This window comes from Staurois parvus, unplaced genomic scaffold (assembly GCF_062004578.1).
Source record: "Staurois parvus isolate SC_StPar_1 unplaced genomic scaffold, SC_StPar_1.0 ptg000097l, whole genome shotgun sequence".
Classification (NCBI taxonomy): domain Eukaryota; kingdom Metazoa; phylum Chordata; class Amphibia; order Anura; family Ranidae; genus Staurois; species Staurois parvus.
Window position 1 is genome coordinate 10,166,539 of NW_028317893.1, and position 19,533 is coordinate 10,186,071.

The 19,533-nt window shown below is 46.4% G+C and overlaps 1 protein-coding gene across 2 annotated transcripts in view; it reads left to right on the forward strand.

Annotated features, from left to right (window-relative positions):
- CDH7 (cadherin 7) overlaps window positions 1–19,533 on the forward strand; it is a 340,655-nt gene that overhangs the window by 236,160 nt on the left and 84,962 nt on the right. For both annotated transcript variants that reach the window (XM_089671067.1, XM_089671068.1), the window contains exon 6: window positions 18,311–18,498. In XM_089671067.1, coding sequence (XP_089527193.1) covers window positions 18,311–18,498 — 188 coding nt within the window. The remainder of the gene's footprint in view (window positions 1–18,310; window positions 18,499–19,533) is intronic.

A 19,533-nucleotide genomic window follows, 5' to 3' on the forward strand; every position in this document is an offset into this window, starting at 1 on the left:
TTGTTACTGAGGGACACAGAATTGTTACTGAGGGACACAGAATTGTTACTGAGGGACACAGAATTGTTACTGAGGGACACAGAATTGTTTCTGAGGGCCACAGAACTGTTACTTAGGGCCACAGAAACGTTAATCCGGGACACAGAATTGTTACTCAGGGACACAGAATCATTTAATTAAAGAGTATGTCAGACAACATGCAGGGGAGTGGCAGAGGAGGCAATGTTTTAGGAGCGAGCAGACGTGGCAGCAGAGGAAGGGGTCGAGGCAGCACTATTCGCAGCCAGAGGCTAGTGCTCCCGGTGTCATCCAGTACAGTGAGGAAGAGCTAACAGAGGGTGGTCAGGAACAGGGGGAGACATCCGCCTCTTCAGCAGCCAGGCAAAGAAGTAGTGGCGAGGAGAGTGGCTCGGTAGCCGGTCTAGAGACAGGTCTGTCTCCTGTCCCACATGCAGCCGAGGGGGCTAGTAGTGAGGCGCAGACCCTAATTGATGATGATGAGGCTGATCGCACTTGGCAGCCTCGTTGTCATCAGGCTATTGCTTCCGCATCATCAGGAGAAGAGGGTGGCAGCTTGGCAGTGAGCAAAACAGTCGGTGGGTTGTCTCCATCGCCACACTCTGCCATGTGCCACTTTCAGGTCTCCTCACACACTGCTGGTGTGTTCCATTTTTTGTCATAGGGTGCTGGCAGATTACGGGCCTCCCATAGCTGCTGCCAGGCCCCTAATCTGCCATGGGCCCCTATACCGCCTCCTCATGCTGCTGCCAAGTCCAGAGTCTCTCATGGGTCCCTGTACGGCCTCCCATTGCTGCTGTCTCCATCGCCACACTCTGCCATGTGCCACTTTCAGGTCTCCTCACACACTGCTGGTGTGTTCAATTTTTTGACATAGGGTGCTGGCAGATTACGGGCCTCCCATAGTTGCTGCCAGGCCCCTAATCTGCCATGGGCCCCTATACTGCCTCCTCATGCTGCTGCCAGGTCCACAGTGTCTCATGCCATGTGCCACTTTCAGGTCTCCTCACACTGCTGGTGTGTTCAATTTTTTGACATAGGGTGCTGGCAGATTACGGGCCTCCCATAGCTGCTGCCAGGCCCCTAATCTGCCATGGGCCCCTATACCGCCTCCTCATGCTGCTGCCAAGTCCAGAGTCTCTCATGGGTCCCTGTACGGCCTCCCATTGCTGCTGTCTCCATCGCCACACTCTGCCATGTGCCACTTTCAGGTCTCCTCACACTGCTGGTGTGTTCCATTTTTTGTCATAGGGTGCTGGCAGATTACGGGCCTCCCATAGCTGCTGCCAGGCCCCTAATCTGCCATGGGCCCCTATACCGCCTCCTCATGCTGCTGCCAGGTCCACAGTGTCTCATGCCATGTGCCACTTTCAGGTCTCCTCACACTGCTGGTGTGTTCAATTTTTTGACATAGGGTGCTGGCAGATTACGGGCCTCCCATAGCTGCTGCCAGGCCTCTAATCTGCCATGGGCCCCTATACCGCCTCCTCATGCTGCTGCCAAGTCCAGAGTCTGTCATGGGTCCCTGTACGGCCTCCCATTGCTGCTGTCTCCATCGCCACACTCTGCCATGTGCCACTTTCAGGTCTCCTCACACACTGCTGGTGTGTTGAATTTTTTGACATAGGGTGCTGGCAGATTACGGGCCTCCCATAGCTGCTGCCAGGCCCCTAATCTGCCATGGGCCCCTATACCGCCTCCTCATGCTGCTGCCAAGTCCAGAGTCTCTCATGGGTCCCTGTACGGCCTCCCATTGCTGCTGTCTCCATCGCCACACTCTGCCATGTGCCACTTTCAGGTCTCCTCACACACTGCTGGTGTGTTCAATTTTTTGACATAGGGTGCTGGCAGATTATGGGCTTCCCATAGTTGCTGCCAGGCCCCTAATCTGCCATGGGCCCCTATACCGCCTCCTCATGCTGCTGCCAAGTCCAGAGTCTCTCATGGGTCCCTGTACGGCCTCCCATTGCTGCTGTCTCCATCGCCACACTCTGCCATGTGCCACTTTCAGGTCTCCTCACACACTGCTGGTGTGTTCAATTTTTTGACATAGGGTGCTGGCAGATTACGGGCCTCCCATAGTTGCTGCCAGGCCCCTAATCTGCCATGGGCCCCTATACCGCCTCCTCATGCTGCTGCCAAGTCCAGAGTCTCTCATGGGTCCCTGTAAGGCCTCCCATTGCTGCTGTCTCCATTGCCACACTCTGCCATGTGCCACTTTCAGGTCTCCTCACACTGCTGGTGTGTTCCATTTTTTGTCATAGGGTGCTGGCAGATTACGGGCCTCCCATAGCTGCTGCCAGGCCCCTAATCTGCCATGGGCCCCTATACCGCCTCCTCATGCTGCTGCCAAGTCCAGAGTCTCTCATGGGTCCCTGTACGGCCTCCCATTGCTGCTGTCTCCATCGCCACACTCTGCCATGTGCCACTTTCAGGTCTCCTCACACTGCTGGTGTGTTCCATTTTTTGTCATAGGGTGCTGGCAGATTACGGGCCTCCCATAGCTGCTGCCAGGCCCCTAATCTGCCATGGGCCCCTATACCGCCTCCTCATGCTGCTGCCAGGTCCACAGTGTCTCATGCCATGTGCCACTTTCAGGTCTCCTCACACTGCTGGTGTGTTCAATTTTTTGACATAGGGTGCTGGCAGATTACGGGCCTCCCATAGCTGCTGCCAGGCCCCTAATCTGCCATGGGCCCCTATACCGCCTCCTCATGCTGCTGCCAAGTCCAGAGTCTCTCATGGGTCCCTGTACGGCCTCCCATTGCTGCTGTCTCCATCGCCACACTCTGCCATGTGCCACTTTCAGGTCTCCTCACACTGCTGGTGTGTTCCATTTTTTGTCATAGGGTGCTGGCAGATTACGGGCCTCCCATAGCTGCTGCCAGGCCCCTAATCTGCCATGGGCCCCTATACCGCCTCCTCATGCTGCTGCCAGGTCCACAGTGTCTCATGCCATGTGCCACTTTCAGGTCTCCTCACACTGCTGGTGTGTTCAATTTTTTGACATAGGGTGCTGGCAGATTACGGGCCTCCCATAGCTGCTGCCAGGCCTCTAATCTGCCATGGGCCCCTATACCGCCTCCTCATGCTGCTGCCAAGTCCAGAGTCTGTCATGGGTCCCTGTACGGCCTCCCATTGCTGCTGTCTCCATCGCCACACTCTGCCATGTGCCACTTTCAGGTCTCCTCACACACTGCTGGTGTGTTGAATTTTTTGACATAGGGTGCTGGCAGATTACGGGCCTCCCATAGCTGCTGCCAGGCCCCTAATCTGCCATGGGCCCCTATACCGCCTCCTCATGCTGCTGCCAAGTCCAGAGTCTCTCATGGGTCCCTGTACGGCCTCCCATTGCTGCTGTCTCCATCGCCACACTCTGCCATGTGCCACTTTCAGGTCTCCTCACACACTGCTGGTGTGTTGAATTTTTTGACATAGGGTGCTGGCAGATTACGGGCCTCCCATAGTTGCTGCCAGGCCCCTAATCTGCCATGGGCCCCTATACCGCCTCCTCATGCTGCTGCCAAGTCCAGAGTCTCTCATGGGTCCCTGTACGGCCTCCCATTGCTGCTGTCTCCATCGCCACACTCTGCCATGTGCCACTTTCAGGTCTCCTCACACACTGCTGGTGTGTTCAATTTTTTGACATAGGGTGCTGGCAGATTACGGGCCTCCCATAGTTGCTGCCAGGCCCCTAATCTGCCATGGGCCCCTATACCGCCTCCTCATGCTGCTGCCAAGTCCAGAGTCTCTCATGGGTCCCTGTAAGGCCTCCCATTGCTGCTGTCTCCATTGCCACACTCTGCCATGTGCCACTTTCAGGTCTCCTCACACTGCTGGTGTGTTCCATTTTTTGTCATAGGGTGCTGGCAGATTACGGGCCTCCCATAGCTGCTGCCAGGCCCCTAATCTGCCATGGGCCCCTATACCGCCTCCTCATGCTGCTGCCAAGTCCAGAGTCTCTCATGGGTCCCTGTACGGCCTCCCATTGCTGCTGTCTCCATCGCCACACTCTGCCATGTGCCACTTTCAGGTCTCCTCACACTGCTGGTGTGTTCCATTTTTTGTCATAGGGTGCTGGCAGATTACGGGCCTCCCATAGCTGCTGCCAGGCCCCTAATCTGCCATGGGCCCCTATACCGCCTCCTCATGCTGCTGCCAGGTCCACAGTGTCTCATGCCATGTGCCACTTTCAGGTCTCCTCACACTGCTGGTGTGTTCAATTTTTTGACATAGGGTGCTGGCAGATTACGGGCCTCCCATAGCTGCTGCCAGGCCCCTAATCTGCCATGGGCCCCTATACCGCCTCCTCATGCTGCTGCTAAGTCCAGAGTCTCTCATGGGTCCCTGTACGGCCTCCCATTGCTGCTGTCTCCATCGCCACACTCTGCCATGTGCCACTTTCAGGTCTCCTCACACACTGCTGGTGTGTTCCATTTTTTGTCATAGGGTGCTGGCAGATTACGGGCCTCCCATAGCTGCTGCCAGGCCCCTAATCTGCCATGGGCCCCTATACCGCCTCCTCATGCTGCTGCCAAGTCCCGAGTCTCTCATGGGTCCCTGTACGGCCTCCCGTTGCTGCTGTCTCCATCGCCACACTCTGCCATGTGCCACTTTCAGGTCTCCTCACACACTGCTGGTGTGTTCAATTTTTTGACATAGGGTGCTGGCAGATTACGGGCCTCCCATAGCTGCTGCCAGGCCCCTAATCTGCCATGGGCCCCTATACTGCCTCCTCATGCTGCTGCCAAGTCCAGAGTCTCTCATGGGTCCCTGTACGGCCTCCCATTGCTGCTGTCTCCATCGCCACACTCTGCCATGTGCCACTTTCAGGTCTCCTCACACACTGCTGGTGTATTGAATTTTTTGACATAGGGTGCTGGCAGATTACGGGCCTCCCATAGCTGCTGCCAGGCCCCTAATCTGCCATGGGCCCCTATACCGCCTCCTCATGCTGCTGCCAGGTCCAGGCGAACGTAGTCACACAGGGGAGGAACTTCTCAGTGTAATGAACAGAGAAATCGACAGATGGCTGTCTCCGCGCAAACTGAAAATCGGAACCATGTTGACCGACAATGGAAAGAACATGGTGTCTGCTCTGCGTCAAGTAAGGTTGTGCCATGCGCCATGCATGGCTCACGTGTTCAATCTGGTTGTCAAGCGGTTCCTAAAATCCACCATCCCACTGCAAGACATCCTTAAAATGTCACGTAAACTTTGCATGCATTTCAGCCATTCCTACACCGCAAAGCACACCCTCCTTGAGCTGCAGCGGCAGAACGGAATTCCACAGCATCGCCTGATCTGCGACGTTGCAACAAGGTGGATTTCAACCCTACACATGGTAGACCGCCTTTACGAACAGCGAAAGGCCATCACCGATTTCCTGATGTTACAAGCGGATAAAGGTACTCCCCTGTGTAACTTCGATGTCAGCCATTGGCAGCTCATGCGTGACACCTGCCGCTTGCTCAGGCCCTTTGAGGAGGCCACGCTATTCGTGAGTCGGCAGGACTATGGGATGAACGACGTCATTCCTCTGTTGCACGTCCTGGAACAAATGCTGTTAACAATGGCTGGTCAGGGTGCGGTAGACGTGGCGCACAGATCTCAACGCCACATGACCCCTGTGGGGGCAGGACAGGAAGAAGAGGAGGAGGTAGAGGAGGACATTTGTGCTCAGGAATTATTGAGTGAAATGGGTGGTTTTTCCACTCAGCGGACAGGAGTGGAGGAGCAGGAGCATCTGGTAGAGGAGGAGGAGACAGAGGACCCAGATGCACCGTGGCAGTATGCTGTGGAGATGGAGGCAGGGAGTCCCTCGCATTCCTTGGCACAAATGGCCCATAGCATGCTCGCTTGCTTGCGTAGCGACAGCCGAATAATAACCATCAGACAGAGGGATGACTTTTGGCTGTCCACCTTGTTGGACCCTCGCTACCGTTCAAAAATGGTGGCCTTTTTCACACCTGCTGAGAGGGAGGCCAAAATAACGTACTATAAAAACCACCTATGTAGTCAGTTGGTCTCTGCCTTTGTGCGCCAACGTCCATCCTCAGACACTGTGGGCCCTGTGCGCTCGCGTTCCGCTGCCATGGCAGCAAAGGAGGGGTGGGGTGGTAGGAGCAGTGGCAGCTCCACCAGCAGCGGCTGCCTCAGTCTGCAGTCGATGATGAGTAGCTTTCTTCACCAGCGCAGTGAGGAAACTACTAACCAGCCGCAGCAGCAGCAGCAGCATCAGGTGGACCTGGAGCAGGACCTCAAACAACAGGCTTGGGCCTACTTGAACAGCACCCTGCCAACCGAGGTAGACAATCCCCTTGACTACTGGGCAACGAAACTTGACCTTTGGCCCCAACTAGCTGAATTTGCCCTTGAAAGGCTGTCATGCCCGGCCAGTAGCGTGGCATCGGAGCGCGTGTTTAGTGCGGCAGGAGGTATTGTAACTCCACAGAGGACACGACTGTCCACCCAAAGTGTGGAGAGACTCACGTTTGTGAAAATGAATCAGGCGTGGATTAGTCTGGATTTCAAACCACCAGTTCCTGACACAACTGACTAAATCCGCCATGAATCATGCCCCAAACATGTGCCACTTTCAGGTCTCCTCACACACTGCTGGTGTGTTCCATTTTTTGTCATAGGGTGCTGGCAGATTACGGGCCTCCCATTGCTGCTGCCAGGCCCATAATCTGCCATGGGCCCCTGTACCGCCTCTTCATGCTGCTGCCAGGTCCAGAGTGTGTCATGGGTCCCTGTACGGCCTCCCATTGCTGCTGCCAGGAGGCAGCAGGGTCGCAGCAGTGTCAGTGGAGGCAAACGGCCACGGAGTAGAGCACCAGCTCCACTGCAGCCTACCACCACGGCCAGTAGTGATGCCGGTGTGCACGGAGGAAGTAGCAGTCAGCCAGTGAGGAGTAGCGGGGGCAAAGTTTCCTACTCGGGGGTGTGGCAATTTTTCGTCAAGCCGCCCGAGGAAGTAAACGTAGCCGTATGTCGACTATGTGGCCAGAAAGTCAAGCGTGGCCAGGGGGCCCATGTTGGGACTACAGCGTTGCGTCAGCATATGCAGCGTCGCCATTCGGTGGCCTGGGAAAACCGTGATAAAGATACGGCGGTTCTGCCTGCCCCAGCCCAGGGTTCCATTTTGTCATAGGGTGCTGGCAGATTACGGGCATCCCATTGCTGCTGCCAGGCCTTAATCTGCCATGGGCCCCTGTACCGCCTCCTCATGTTGCTGCCAGGTCCAGAGTCTGTCATGGGTCCCTGTACGGCCTCCCATTGCTGCTGTCTCCATCGCCACACTCTGCCATGTGCCACTTTCAGGTCTCCTCACACACTGCTGGTGTGTTGAATTTTTTGACATAGGGTGCTGGCAGATTACGGGCCTCCCATAGCTGCTGCCAGGCCCCTAATCTGCCATGGGCCCCTATACCGCCTCCTCATGCTGCTGCCAGGTCCACAGTGTCTCATGCCATGTGCCACTTTCAGGTCTCCTCACACTGCTGGTGTGTTGAATTTTTTGACATAGGGTGCTGGCAGATTACGGGCCTCCCATAGCTGCTGCCAGGCCCCTAATCTGCCATGGGCCCCTATATACCGCCTCCTCATGCTGCTGCCAGGTCCAGAGTCTCTCATGGGTCCCTGTACGGCCTCCCATTGCTGCTGTCTCCATCGCCACACTCTGCCATGTGCCACTTTCAGGTCTCCTCACACACTGCTGGTGTGTTGAATTTTTTGACATAGGGTGCTGGCAGATTACGGGCCTCCCATAGCTGCTGCCAGGCCCCCAATCTGCCATGGGCCCCTATATACCGCCTCCTCATGCTGCTGCCAGGTCCAGAGTCTCTCATGGGTCCCTGTACGGCCTCCCATTGCTGCTGTCTCCATCGCCACACTCTGCCATGTGCCACTTTCAGGTCTCCTCACACACTGCTGGTGTGTTGAATTTTTTGACATAGGGTGCTGGCAGATTACGGGCCTCCCATAGCTGCTGCCAGGCCCCTAATCTGCCATGGGCCCCTATACCGCCTCCTCATGCTGCTGCCAAGTCCAGAGTCTCTCATGGGTCCCTGTACGGCCTCCCATTGCTGCTGTCTCCATCGCCACACTCTGCCATGTGCCACTTTCAGGTCTCCTCACACTCCTGCTGATTTCCATTTTGTCATAGGTTGCTGGCAGATTACAGGCCTCCCATAGGTGCTGCCAGACCCCAAATCTGCCATGGGCCCCCGTACCGCCTCGTCACGCTGCTGCTGGGTCCACAGTGTGATATGGGTCCCTGTACCGCCTCCCATTGCTCCCACTCTGCCATGTGCCACTTTGAGGTCTCCTCACACTCCTGCTGGTTTCCATTTTGTCATAGGTTGCTGTATGGCCTCCCATTGCTGCTGCCTCCACCGCCACACTGTGGCTCCAAACACTGGTTTTGGCCCCGTGACTGGCCAAATGAGTGAAGTGTGCGGTGATTCTAAGATCGACGGCACTCATCTGCATGTCATACTGACTGACAGTATTATTTCTCTTCCCCAGCAGACTCCAAGGGCATTTAAATTAAAGGTACAGTGTTCTGCACTAATATTAAGTCTCTCTGAAGCCTAGAAACACCCTTTTTTAAGTTAAATTCACAGCGAATATATTCGACTCGAATCGAATATTGTCCACGAATTCGCCGAATCAGTTGAATCGAATTTTTGAATACTTCGCTCATCTCTAGTAATATACAGCATGGACTGTTTTAAGAAGATCTAACTGAAATATAATACCTTACAGTTCTTTTTAAGCACTGTATGGCAATCTGCTTAGAGAGGGTTGCTACAATGTACGTTGTATAATGAACCTGGCCATCACTATAAGGTCAAGAACTAAAGATGAAAACACTGAAGTCTGCTTCAGGTTTTGAATTAATCCTTGAGATAAAAAAGAAAAAAAAAAACATACTTGCAGGCAATGAAAGTAAAAGGATAGGCAGTGCTAACAATGAGTGCACAGAATACTGAAATGCAGATGGAAATTATTGTTAATGTAAAGATAGGAAGTGTAAAGAAGAGTTGGGTTTTATGGAGACTATTCATTTCCTAACAACTGAAATAATTAGAATAAAAGTACTGTTTGGTACTTAATGTCAGCTCCTACAATGGATTTTTGATAATATTCATTATTATATACCACAGTATAATAAGGCACATTAAAATATCTTATCCCAGTATAAATGTAGTTTCCATGTTATGACAAGTCATAGAATACAACCTTCCAAACTATATAGCTTCTGTGCAATTGAATTTAAGGTAATGTTTTGTTGTCATTCAGTTTGGATGAAAACTGTAGAATTTTTCATTGTACATTGTTACCAGTTCTGATTACACTCCTGTGTCCTAAAAATACAAGTTTCTTAAATGGGTAAAGCACCTCTGAGACAAAAAACTGCAAGGAGCTCATAATAGATTTTTGGAGGCAGCACTGGCTAATAACATAGCAGATGAGCATTGGAATGTAAACTTCGATTCCAAAGAACAATACATTATAACAGGGCCTGGCCATACTTGGGCCTAGTCATTTGAAAGAAAAGCTATTATGGTTCATTAATCATGATCCCAGGGACACATTGTGTGCAATCCCCAACCTCTACCCCTAAAGTAATTCCTTAAAAAATATAACCAAATTATATACATCGATCAGCCATAACTTTATGACCATCCACCTAATATTGAGTAGGGCCCCTTTTCCCCCAAAACAATCCTGACCCATCAAGGCATGTCTGCTGCTAAACCACTGGAAGTATGCTGTGGTATCTGGCACCAAGCTGTCAGTAGCAGATCTTTTAAATCCTGTAAATTGTAAGGTGGGGTTTTCCAGCACATCTCACAGATTTTCAATGAACTGAGAATTTAAACTTGTTATGTTCCTCACAGCATTCTTGAACCATTTTTGCAGTGTGGTAGGATGCATTACTCTGCTGAAAGAGGCCACTGCCATCAGGAAATATTGTGTGGGTGTACTTGGTCAGCAACAATATTTAGGTAGGTGGTATGTGTCAAGAAACATCCACGTGAATTAGAAAATCCAGGTTTCCCATCACAACATTGCCTCTGCCGGCTTGCCTTTTTCCCATACTGCATCCTGGTGCCATCTCTTCCCCAGGTAGGTGCACCAGACACACTTGGCCATCCATATGATGTAAAGGAAAACTTGATTCATCTGACCAGGCCACCTTCTCTCAGTTCTGATGCTCATATTATTTCCAGTTCTGTTGCTCACATGTCAATTGTAAGTGCTTTTGGCTGTGAACACAGGTCAATATGGGCACCCTGACTGACTTGCGGTTACGCAGTCCCATATACAATAAACTGCAATTTTTCCTGTTTTCATCTCATCAACTTCAGTGACAACTTGTTTAGTTGCTGCCTAATATATCCTTGCAGCTTTCACTGTAATGAGATAATCAATGAGATTCACTTAACCTGTCAGTGATCCAAAAGTTATGGCTGATTGGTGTATATTTTTAATGCAGTTTTATTTGCAAGTTAAAATTGTGTATGCGTGTGTACAGTATATGATAACCTGTGCTACTTTTTTCATCATCCATGTTTCAGATTATCCAAATGTTACCTAGTCTTTCCTTTCAGGGGTAGATGATGAGGTCATTGCTATCATCTAAGGGGAGTGATGTAACAAAGGTGGTTCTAATTGGGAACTATTTTATTTTTTTGCCAGGATTCATGCATGTTGTTAGTGATGTTTTATTGCACGCTAAACCTCCCTCTATATACTCTACCATCACCCATTTTTACTTGCTTTTAATAAATCAGCTGTCAATAGATGAGAAAGGAGAAAATAGGGCAGGAGTAAGAGGGACAACTTTTCTGCCAATGTTGTAGCATAATGAAATACTAAGAGGGTGGTGTGGGAAGCTTACAACCTCTGATCTGGACACCCAGGACCAAAACCAATAGGTCAGCAGCTTGGAAACTTTCTGAAATCTTTTTGGAGACAGCATGGCTTCCCAAGTGTGCATATATGGACTATTTAAACTTGGGATTTCAGAGTGTTTGTATATATACAGTTGTGTTCAAAATAATAGCAGTCAGACATCACTAACCTGATCAATCACTATTTTTGGTAGAAATGATATTTCTACATGGCAAAGGTGTAGTAGAGTAATAGAAATCCAACAGACCCAACAGTCATGACATGCATGCTGCTGATTCTATGTAATTGAATCACGAATTGAAAGAGGCATGTTCAAAATAATAGCAGTGTGGAGTTCTATTAGTGAGGTCATTCATTCTTTGAAAATCAGGTGGCAATTATTGCCCTTATTTAAGGAAGGAAAGCAGCAAATGCTGGTTACAGTGCATTTCACTCTGAAAATTCTGAGGAAAATGGGTCGTTCCAGACATTGTTCAGAAGAACAGCGTACCTTTATTAAAAAGTTGATTGGAGAGGGGAAAACGTATAAAGAAGTGTAGAAAATGATAGGCTGCTAAGCTAAAATGATTGCAAATGCTTTAAAATGGCAACCAAAACCTGAAAGACGTGGAAGAAAGCGAAAAACTACCATTCGAATGGATAGAAGAATAGCCAAAATGGCAAGGACTCAGCCAACAATCAGCTCCAGGAAGATCAAAGAAGGTCTAAAGTTACCTGTGAGTACTGTTACAATTAGAAGACGCCTATGTGAAGCCAAGCTATCTGCAAGAAGCCCCCGCAAAGTCCCACTGTTGAAAAAAAGACATGTGCTGAAGAGGTTACAATTTGCCAAAGAGCACATTGACTGGCCCAAAGAGAAATGGCGCAACATTTTGTGGACTGATGAAAGTAAGATTGTTCTTTTTGGGTCTAGTGGCCAGAGACAGTTTGTCAGACGACCCCCAAACACTGAATTCAAGCCACAGTACACTGTGAAGACAGTGAAGCATGGTGCAAGCATCATGATATGGGGATGTTTCTCATACTACGTTGTTGAGCCTATTTATCGCATACCAGGGATCATGGATCAGTTTGAATAAATCAGAATACTTGAAGAGGTCATGCTGCTTTATGCTGAAGAGGAAATGCCCTTGAAATGGGTGTTCCAACAAGACAATGACCCCAAACACACCAGGAAATGTACAACATCTTCGTTCCAGACCAACAAGATTGACGTTATGGAGTGGCCAGCCCAATCCCCGGATCTTAATCCAATAGAAAACTTGTGGGGTGACATCAAAAATGCAGTTTCTGAGGCAAAACCAAGAAATAGAGAAGAACTGTGGAATGTAGTCCAATCATCCTGGGCTGGAATACCTGTTCACAGGTGCCAGAAGTTGGTTGACTCCATGCAACACAGGTGTACAGCAGTTCTCAGAAACAGTGCTTATACAACTAAATATTAATTAAGTGATTCAAAGGAAAGCAAAATCTTCAAACATTTTTCAGTTTATATAGTGAATGTTTGAGTTTGTAAAGAATACAAACACTGCTATTTTTTTTAACAGTCTAATATTCACTTTTCTTCAATTTTTTTAGAGGAACAACACAAATTTGATATATATTTTTCTTCATGTTTTGATTTGGAATAGAATGTTTAGTGTTCCCAATGCATTTGTGTGTATGGAAATAAAAGCTATTAGAAGGATTTTGAGGTTTATTAACTTTTTTGAACACAACTGTATATGAATTTTTTAAATAGTTCAAAAACATTGGCAAGAATAAGTGGTTTCCTATGAATGGAATGACAGGTGTGTGTGAAGAGCTGTGACTACTCAATCCAAAAAATACAATGACAGGCTGAAGGTGGATGTAGCTATCCATTACTGTTTGCACATCCAATGATTACCTGTCGCAATTGTGACTGGACACAGACAATCCAAATCCAGCCATGATCATCTGTCCCTAACTGAGACAATGTACTCTCACAGCCAACAGTTATTTGCTGGCTGTGCAAGGAGTCATGGATAGCTGGGGCTGCTGTCAGCCTGTCATTGCATTGTATGGACTGAGTAGCCACAGCTTCACACACATACCTGCCATTTCGTTTGCAGGAATTTACTGATTCTTGCTTCTAGAATTCTGCTAATTGCCCCTGTGAGTGCACCCTTAAATTCCAACAAAACACTTAGCTTGACACTTAAACTAACTCCCCAAAAATGGACATAGCACCAATTTAACCCTTAAATGATGCATTAACCCTTATTTTTCTGTATATTCACCTTGACTAGCATAAAAACCCTCTTCACCAAGCAAACAAGTTCCTCACCAAATCTTGTAGTCCTGACATTCTGGTGCAAAAGAATCTAAATTCTGTAACATTTACAGCTTGATTTATTTCATCTTACCAACTACATGAAGTTAATCTTGCATATACTGTAGTATATACTAATAAAATATGTATAGAAAATATGATGTAAAAGTACCATAATACATGGGTTTACTTGTTCTCATTTACTATGTCTGGAGTCATCTACTATCACAGTGTTGTTTCCTCATGCTTAAACCTATTAATTAAATGAACATCCCAGGATCAGATCAGACAGGGAGGTTCACCAAACAGCTGAAATTCAGATGATAAATCAAAACCCTCTTGAACTCTATTGAAACAGAATTAGTTTGGACTCTTTTAAGGCTAACAGACAAGGGATTGTAAATATCATAAATATCTGGGCACTACTCTGATAATACGTACCAAGGCAAAAGAGGACGTACAGCAGAAAAAAAAATATTTAGAAAGAAGAAAAATTATGGAAGATGCAGGAATTGACAATTCCCCGAATGCTTTTTTTTTTTTTTTTTAAACTGCTACATACGATTGAGTCGCACTCACCTTAACAATACAGCAATTTTAAGTGTTAACGTTCTAATGGAAAAAAAAATAAAAAGAGTCAGATATAGTGAAGTAGCACTATGAAACCAAAGTGCACTTAGACTACAGGGACCAAGGATTTCAAGTGTTGTCATTCCTGAGGGCTAGGAGACTATTATAGTTAAAATGGAAGCTGTGCAATCCTAAAAACTTCAGAGACATCGAGGGTAGTGATGTTTTTCCAATATCTGCCAATAATCGATCTGACTGTTAATAAAATATAAGTAACTGTAGTTTGGAAGCAAGGAGCAGTGTTATCTTTTCCTAAATTCAATAAGGATGGGAAGGTGATCTGAAGATTTTGATTACTTCAGAAATAATTTGGGAGATATATTTCCAGTAGCTTACAGTATTTTTTCAGGATCAGAAGGTGTAGAATAGATTACGCACCTGGCCACAGTCCCTCAAATACAAGGGTGAGTAGAATGTAGACAACTTGGCCAAACAGTATTGCATTAAATACCATCATAAAGTTATTTTTTGAAAGGGTTCCCAAATATTGACACAATAGGAGGTAGTGTAGATGGGAACTTTAAGCCATTGTGAGTAAGTGTAAGAAGAGATCTCTTTCCCACTTAGGGAGAGGAATGGATTTAGTAAAGGCTCATTTATCATTTAGGAGATTGTAAAATATTGTAATTCCTTTAGCTTGTGACTTACATGAGATAGAAATTGGTAGATTGTAAAGTCAATAGATTTTGTTTGCTGAAAGATATGGGTCAGTCTTAAATAATGAAGATATTTCTGGACTAATGCTTCATATTCAACAAATAAACCTGATAATAGTTTACACCAGAGTCTATGTGTAAGTCTTCAAACCAGCATACTACCATTCACATGCCATATTTGAGTGGAGGAATGTGGTATAAAAGTATAAGATTAAATTATAGAATTAAGATTAGCAAATCAGGAAGGACAGATTGGGATGGGGAGATTGTGGAAATTAAAATCTGAAGGAGAATTAGCATTCTGAAGATTGCTAATCAGCCAGACCTGGAGAATTGAAACTAATTGTGCTAAGTCTATCTGGAGATAGGAGGTGTAATGCAATCATTTAGAGACAGTGAGGGTGATTCCTAAGTAAAAAATGTAATCGTTGCCCTGTGTTTTGGGGAATAAGATTCAAAAGGAATGCTGGGTCATATGATCTATCCCCAGGTTTACTATATAAAATGTTGTATCTTATTATTTGAGATAGTAGTAGTAAATATAGAATTAATTTCTTCTGCGTCGGTAAGCATAAGCAACACATCAATTGCAAAGAGGTTGACCTTATGTGACCTGTGGTTGTAGGTGAAGATTCAAATTTGAGGATTAGTTTTGATGGTAGCACAAGGGGTCCCATTAAAAAGACAACTATTAAGAGAAAACAAGCACATTTGACAAGCAGCTTTAGCAATTTAAATTGGTTTAGACAGAATTTTATACATGTAAACCTGGCAATGATGGCTAATGCATGCTAAGAGTGCTTGAGAAGGTGAAATTTTGAAGTACTTGAGAAAGTTAACCCCAATGCATTCTATCAAATGCCTCCCCCGCATTCAAAGTGGGGGCAGAGAAAGAGTTTTGTGGGTCTCAGCATAATTAAGTAAGTTAAGGATCTTTCTTGTATCATTAGGGGTTTGTCTATCTTTTGTGAAATCAGTTTAACAGGATGTATTAACTGAGGGACTAATTCTAGAAGATTAGTAGCAGGTATTGTTTGCTACAATTTGATATCTGTGTTTAAGAATGATAGAGGTTGAACACAACCTTAAGCATTTCCAGAATGAAAGAAGAAGAGGTCACAACATTGTTAAAAATGTGGTGTAGATACGGAGAAAGGATATTTTCCTCTTCTTAGGATCTTAGAATCACCTAATGGCAGGGAATGGCCATACTGACTGGGTAGTGGTTTTAGGAGGAAAGGGGAGGCTCTGAAGAAGTCTTGGAGGTGGGCAAGTAAGGAGGTGATGAGGGAGGTAGAGAGCAGGTGGTCTTTGAAGTAACTGAGATGTAGCTTAGAGCAGAGTTGTGGATGGGTTTGTGAGTTGTTATTGTTAATAGTTTGATTTTTTTTATGTTGGGCTAGTGGAAATCAGTGAAGATACTATCAGTGAGTAAATTAGTGATGTGTGAGGAAACAGAAGGAGTGAGCTGAGGAGTAGAGAGAGAGATTTGGATGTTGTCTGCATAGAGATGGTATTGGAAACTATGTGAGGTTATGAACTGACCCAAGTAGAAGGTGTACGAAGAGAAAAAAAGGGACATGAGGGCAGAGACTTGGGAACACCTGCAGAAATAGGAAATATTAGGAGGAGACAGAATTGGAGGTGGCACTAAAGGTGAGCTAAGATAGGTAAGAGGAGAACCAATAAAGAGCATAAACTAGAGGCCAAGAGAATGTAACTAACACTGTCCCCCACCTCTAGCACCTCTGACATAAATTGTGACATTAAAAAGATCATATTTGTATTGAGAAAGCACTTTAATCGACTCCCACCCACCATATAAGGAAATGACGGACAGGAGGCGGTTCTCTCATTCTGGGAGGACAGCATATGATGTCCTTCCACTCTAACTGCACGTGCACGCCCCCGGGGGTGCGCAGCCTTGTGATCGGTGGTGCGCTGTGTCCCTGGGACACAGAGAATTACTGATCACCAAAAGAGCCGATGATGTCGGCTCTGTCATGTGATCAGCTGTGTCCAATCACAGCTGACTGCATGTAAATAAGGAAATGCTGGTTATCGGCAGTCATCTCCTCACAAGCTGTCACGCTGACAGCTCGTGAGAAGAGGAGAGCCGGTAATCGGCATTCCTCGGAAGGGACATCTCCACTGATCATCAGGGCACTGATGTTCAGTGCCCTGATGATCAGTGTAGCCCCATCAGTGCCACCTGTCAGTGTCCATCAATGCCACCTGTCAGGGCCCATCAATGCCACCTGCCAGTGTCCATCAGTTCCACATCAATGCCACATATCAGTGTCTAACAGTGCACTTCAATCCTAAATATCAGTGCACATCTGAGCTGCCTTTCAGTGCCACCTATCAGTGCCAGTCAGTGCCACCTACCAGTGCCAGTCAGTGCTGACTATCAGTGCTGCCAATCAGTACCACCTATCAGTGCCCGTCAGTGCCGCCTGTCAGTGCTCGTCAGTATCACCTATCAGTGCCCGTCAGTGCTGCCTAACAGTTCCAGTCAGTGCTGCCTATCAGTGCCAGTCAGTGCTGCCTATCAGTGCCATCTATCAGTGCCATATATGAGTGCTGCCTTTCAGTGCCCATCAGTGATGCCTGTGAATGACCATCAGTGCCTCCTCATCTGTGCCCATCAGTGCAGCCTATCAGTGCCCATAACTGCAGTCTCATTAGCGCACATCAGTGAAGGGGAAAAATCACTTATTTACAACATTTTATAACAGAAACTAAGAAAAACCTATTTTTTTTTAAATTTTCAGTTATTTTTGGTTGTTTAGCAAAAAATAAATAACCCAGAGGTGATTAAATACCTCCAAAAGAAAGCTCTATCAGTCTCAAAAACATGATAAAAATTTCATGAGTACAGTGTTGCATGATCACGCAATTTTCATTCAAAGTGTGACAGCGCTGAAAGCTGAGAACTAGCCTGGGCAGGAAGGGGGTGACAGTGTCCAGTAGGCATGTGGTTAAAGACATCAAAATGTATTTTAAAGTAGTGTCTAGTACTGAGTGGTTTAGTGTTGGAAAGGAATTGATTTAATCATTTAACTCCCTTGTGTCAACTTGAGACTGTGTGAGCTTGTCACAATATGCCCACTCTAATCATCATGTGGGGCTTTGCTTTTGCTGTAATGTCTGTAGATGGAGTGGAGGGTTCAGGAGATGATGACAAGGAAGAAATCCCATGGTTGCTAGATGCTCTGGGGTGGTGTGTGGTGTGCCCACCTGTGGAGCAGTAGCTAGATAAAGCAAGGAAGTAAGCACCACCACAAATTAGTCCAAGCTTCTGCCCCGATGGTGTAAAGAAGTCCATTAGCTACTGAGATCTGGATCCTTTTCACTTGCAGTGCACAGTTCTCCAGAATGTGTGTGGGAGATTAGGTGTAATGTGTTATATAGGACTGCATGTTTACTAATCCAGAGCCACTAGTGAAATACAACTCAGTGGTTAACTTGCCACCTCACATGCACCAGCCATGCTCTATCTGTTAGGTTGATTTGAAAAACAGTTTAAAGTCAGCTGAATGGGCAATAAAAGGGCTTACATTTCCTGAAATCAAAATTATGCTTCACTTTTCCTTTAACCAAATGTTTAGGATATTGTGCCAGCTGTTTCTAAATTAATTAGATTTCACCTTTATGTCCCAGTGACACTGGTCTCCAGGGCAAATAAAGAGGGGGCACTATGGCAGGGATTTTAACTCTTCCCAACCCAATGCAAGGCAAAATATTGTTTTATATTCATCATTTTAATTTCTTCTTTCTTTAGAGTCTGATCAGTATTATGTTCCTGAATCATTACCTATTGGCTCAACAGTAGCCAAAATAAAAGCAGCAGATGCTGATGTGGGACTAAATGCTGAAATGGAATATAAGATTGTCGATGGTGATGGCCAAAGTGTCTTCAACATATCTGTGGATAAAGATACTCAAGAAGGAATTGTTTCAATTCAGAAAGTAAGAATATGGATTGTTTACAATGGTACTTGCATTGTTTTATGAATCTCTCATCTAATGCATGAACTGAATAGGTGAAAGCTATTAGGAAGTATGGTATTACATTATTTTCTAAGCCTGATATTTAGTTTGTGATTGGGCAATTTTAGAATTAGAATATGCATTCTATAACTTCACATTTTTACAGTACAGAGGCCCTTTTCAAGACCAAACTACACCCATTTCACATAGGGCCACATATGGTGCAAACAGGACAGAAAATAAAGAAAGTAAAGAAAATCCTATGATTCCCCCATCAACAAAGTCAGTGTAGACAGGGAAATCACTCCTGCCGAGTCATTGTGTTCTCCCCATGGGAGAAGACAGTGATTATTGCTAGCAGCCATGACAGCCACAAGCGATATTCGCATGTAAAATCCAGCTCAATCGATCAACTTGGGTGGCTGTGTGCTTCTAGGGTTGTGTAGTTTTCAGATTTTGCTGGCTGCCATTTATTTTTATGGCCAAAAGCAGTCTCTGTGTGTATAAAAATAAAAAATTCACTAGAATCGCCATAATGTGATTTTGACTGCTGGTCATGCACACAACTCACCGCACGTTAAAACCTCATTGTATTCAGGGAAACTTTTTTATTTTTAGTTTTACATGCCTAACAGCAGAATCAATTAACACCACAGAAATACTGTTCTGAATTAGTGATGCAAAAAGTACTAGACCAATTGGAAGCCAGAATAAAGAATTTTTGAAGCGAACTGACCAATGAAAACCTACATGCCTCATGGACTGGCTTGGCAGATTGGATTGCTAGAAAATTTAAAGTCTACTTAAAGCTATTTTTCTAATTTTGGATGAAGTAAGGAAGCACTAGAATCTCTGTCATTGTTATGAAGACCATTGTCAATAAGGTAGAAAGTAATGAGAGAGCCAAAATTGCAGTTGTCACTGGAACAAGAATAGAGGGGAAATCATCCCATGGGGACATACAGTATGTCACAGTGATAACTGTCTAAGGGAGTATTTTCCTTATTTTGGCAG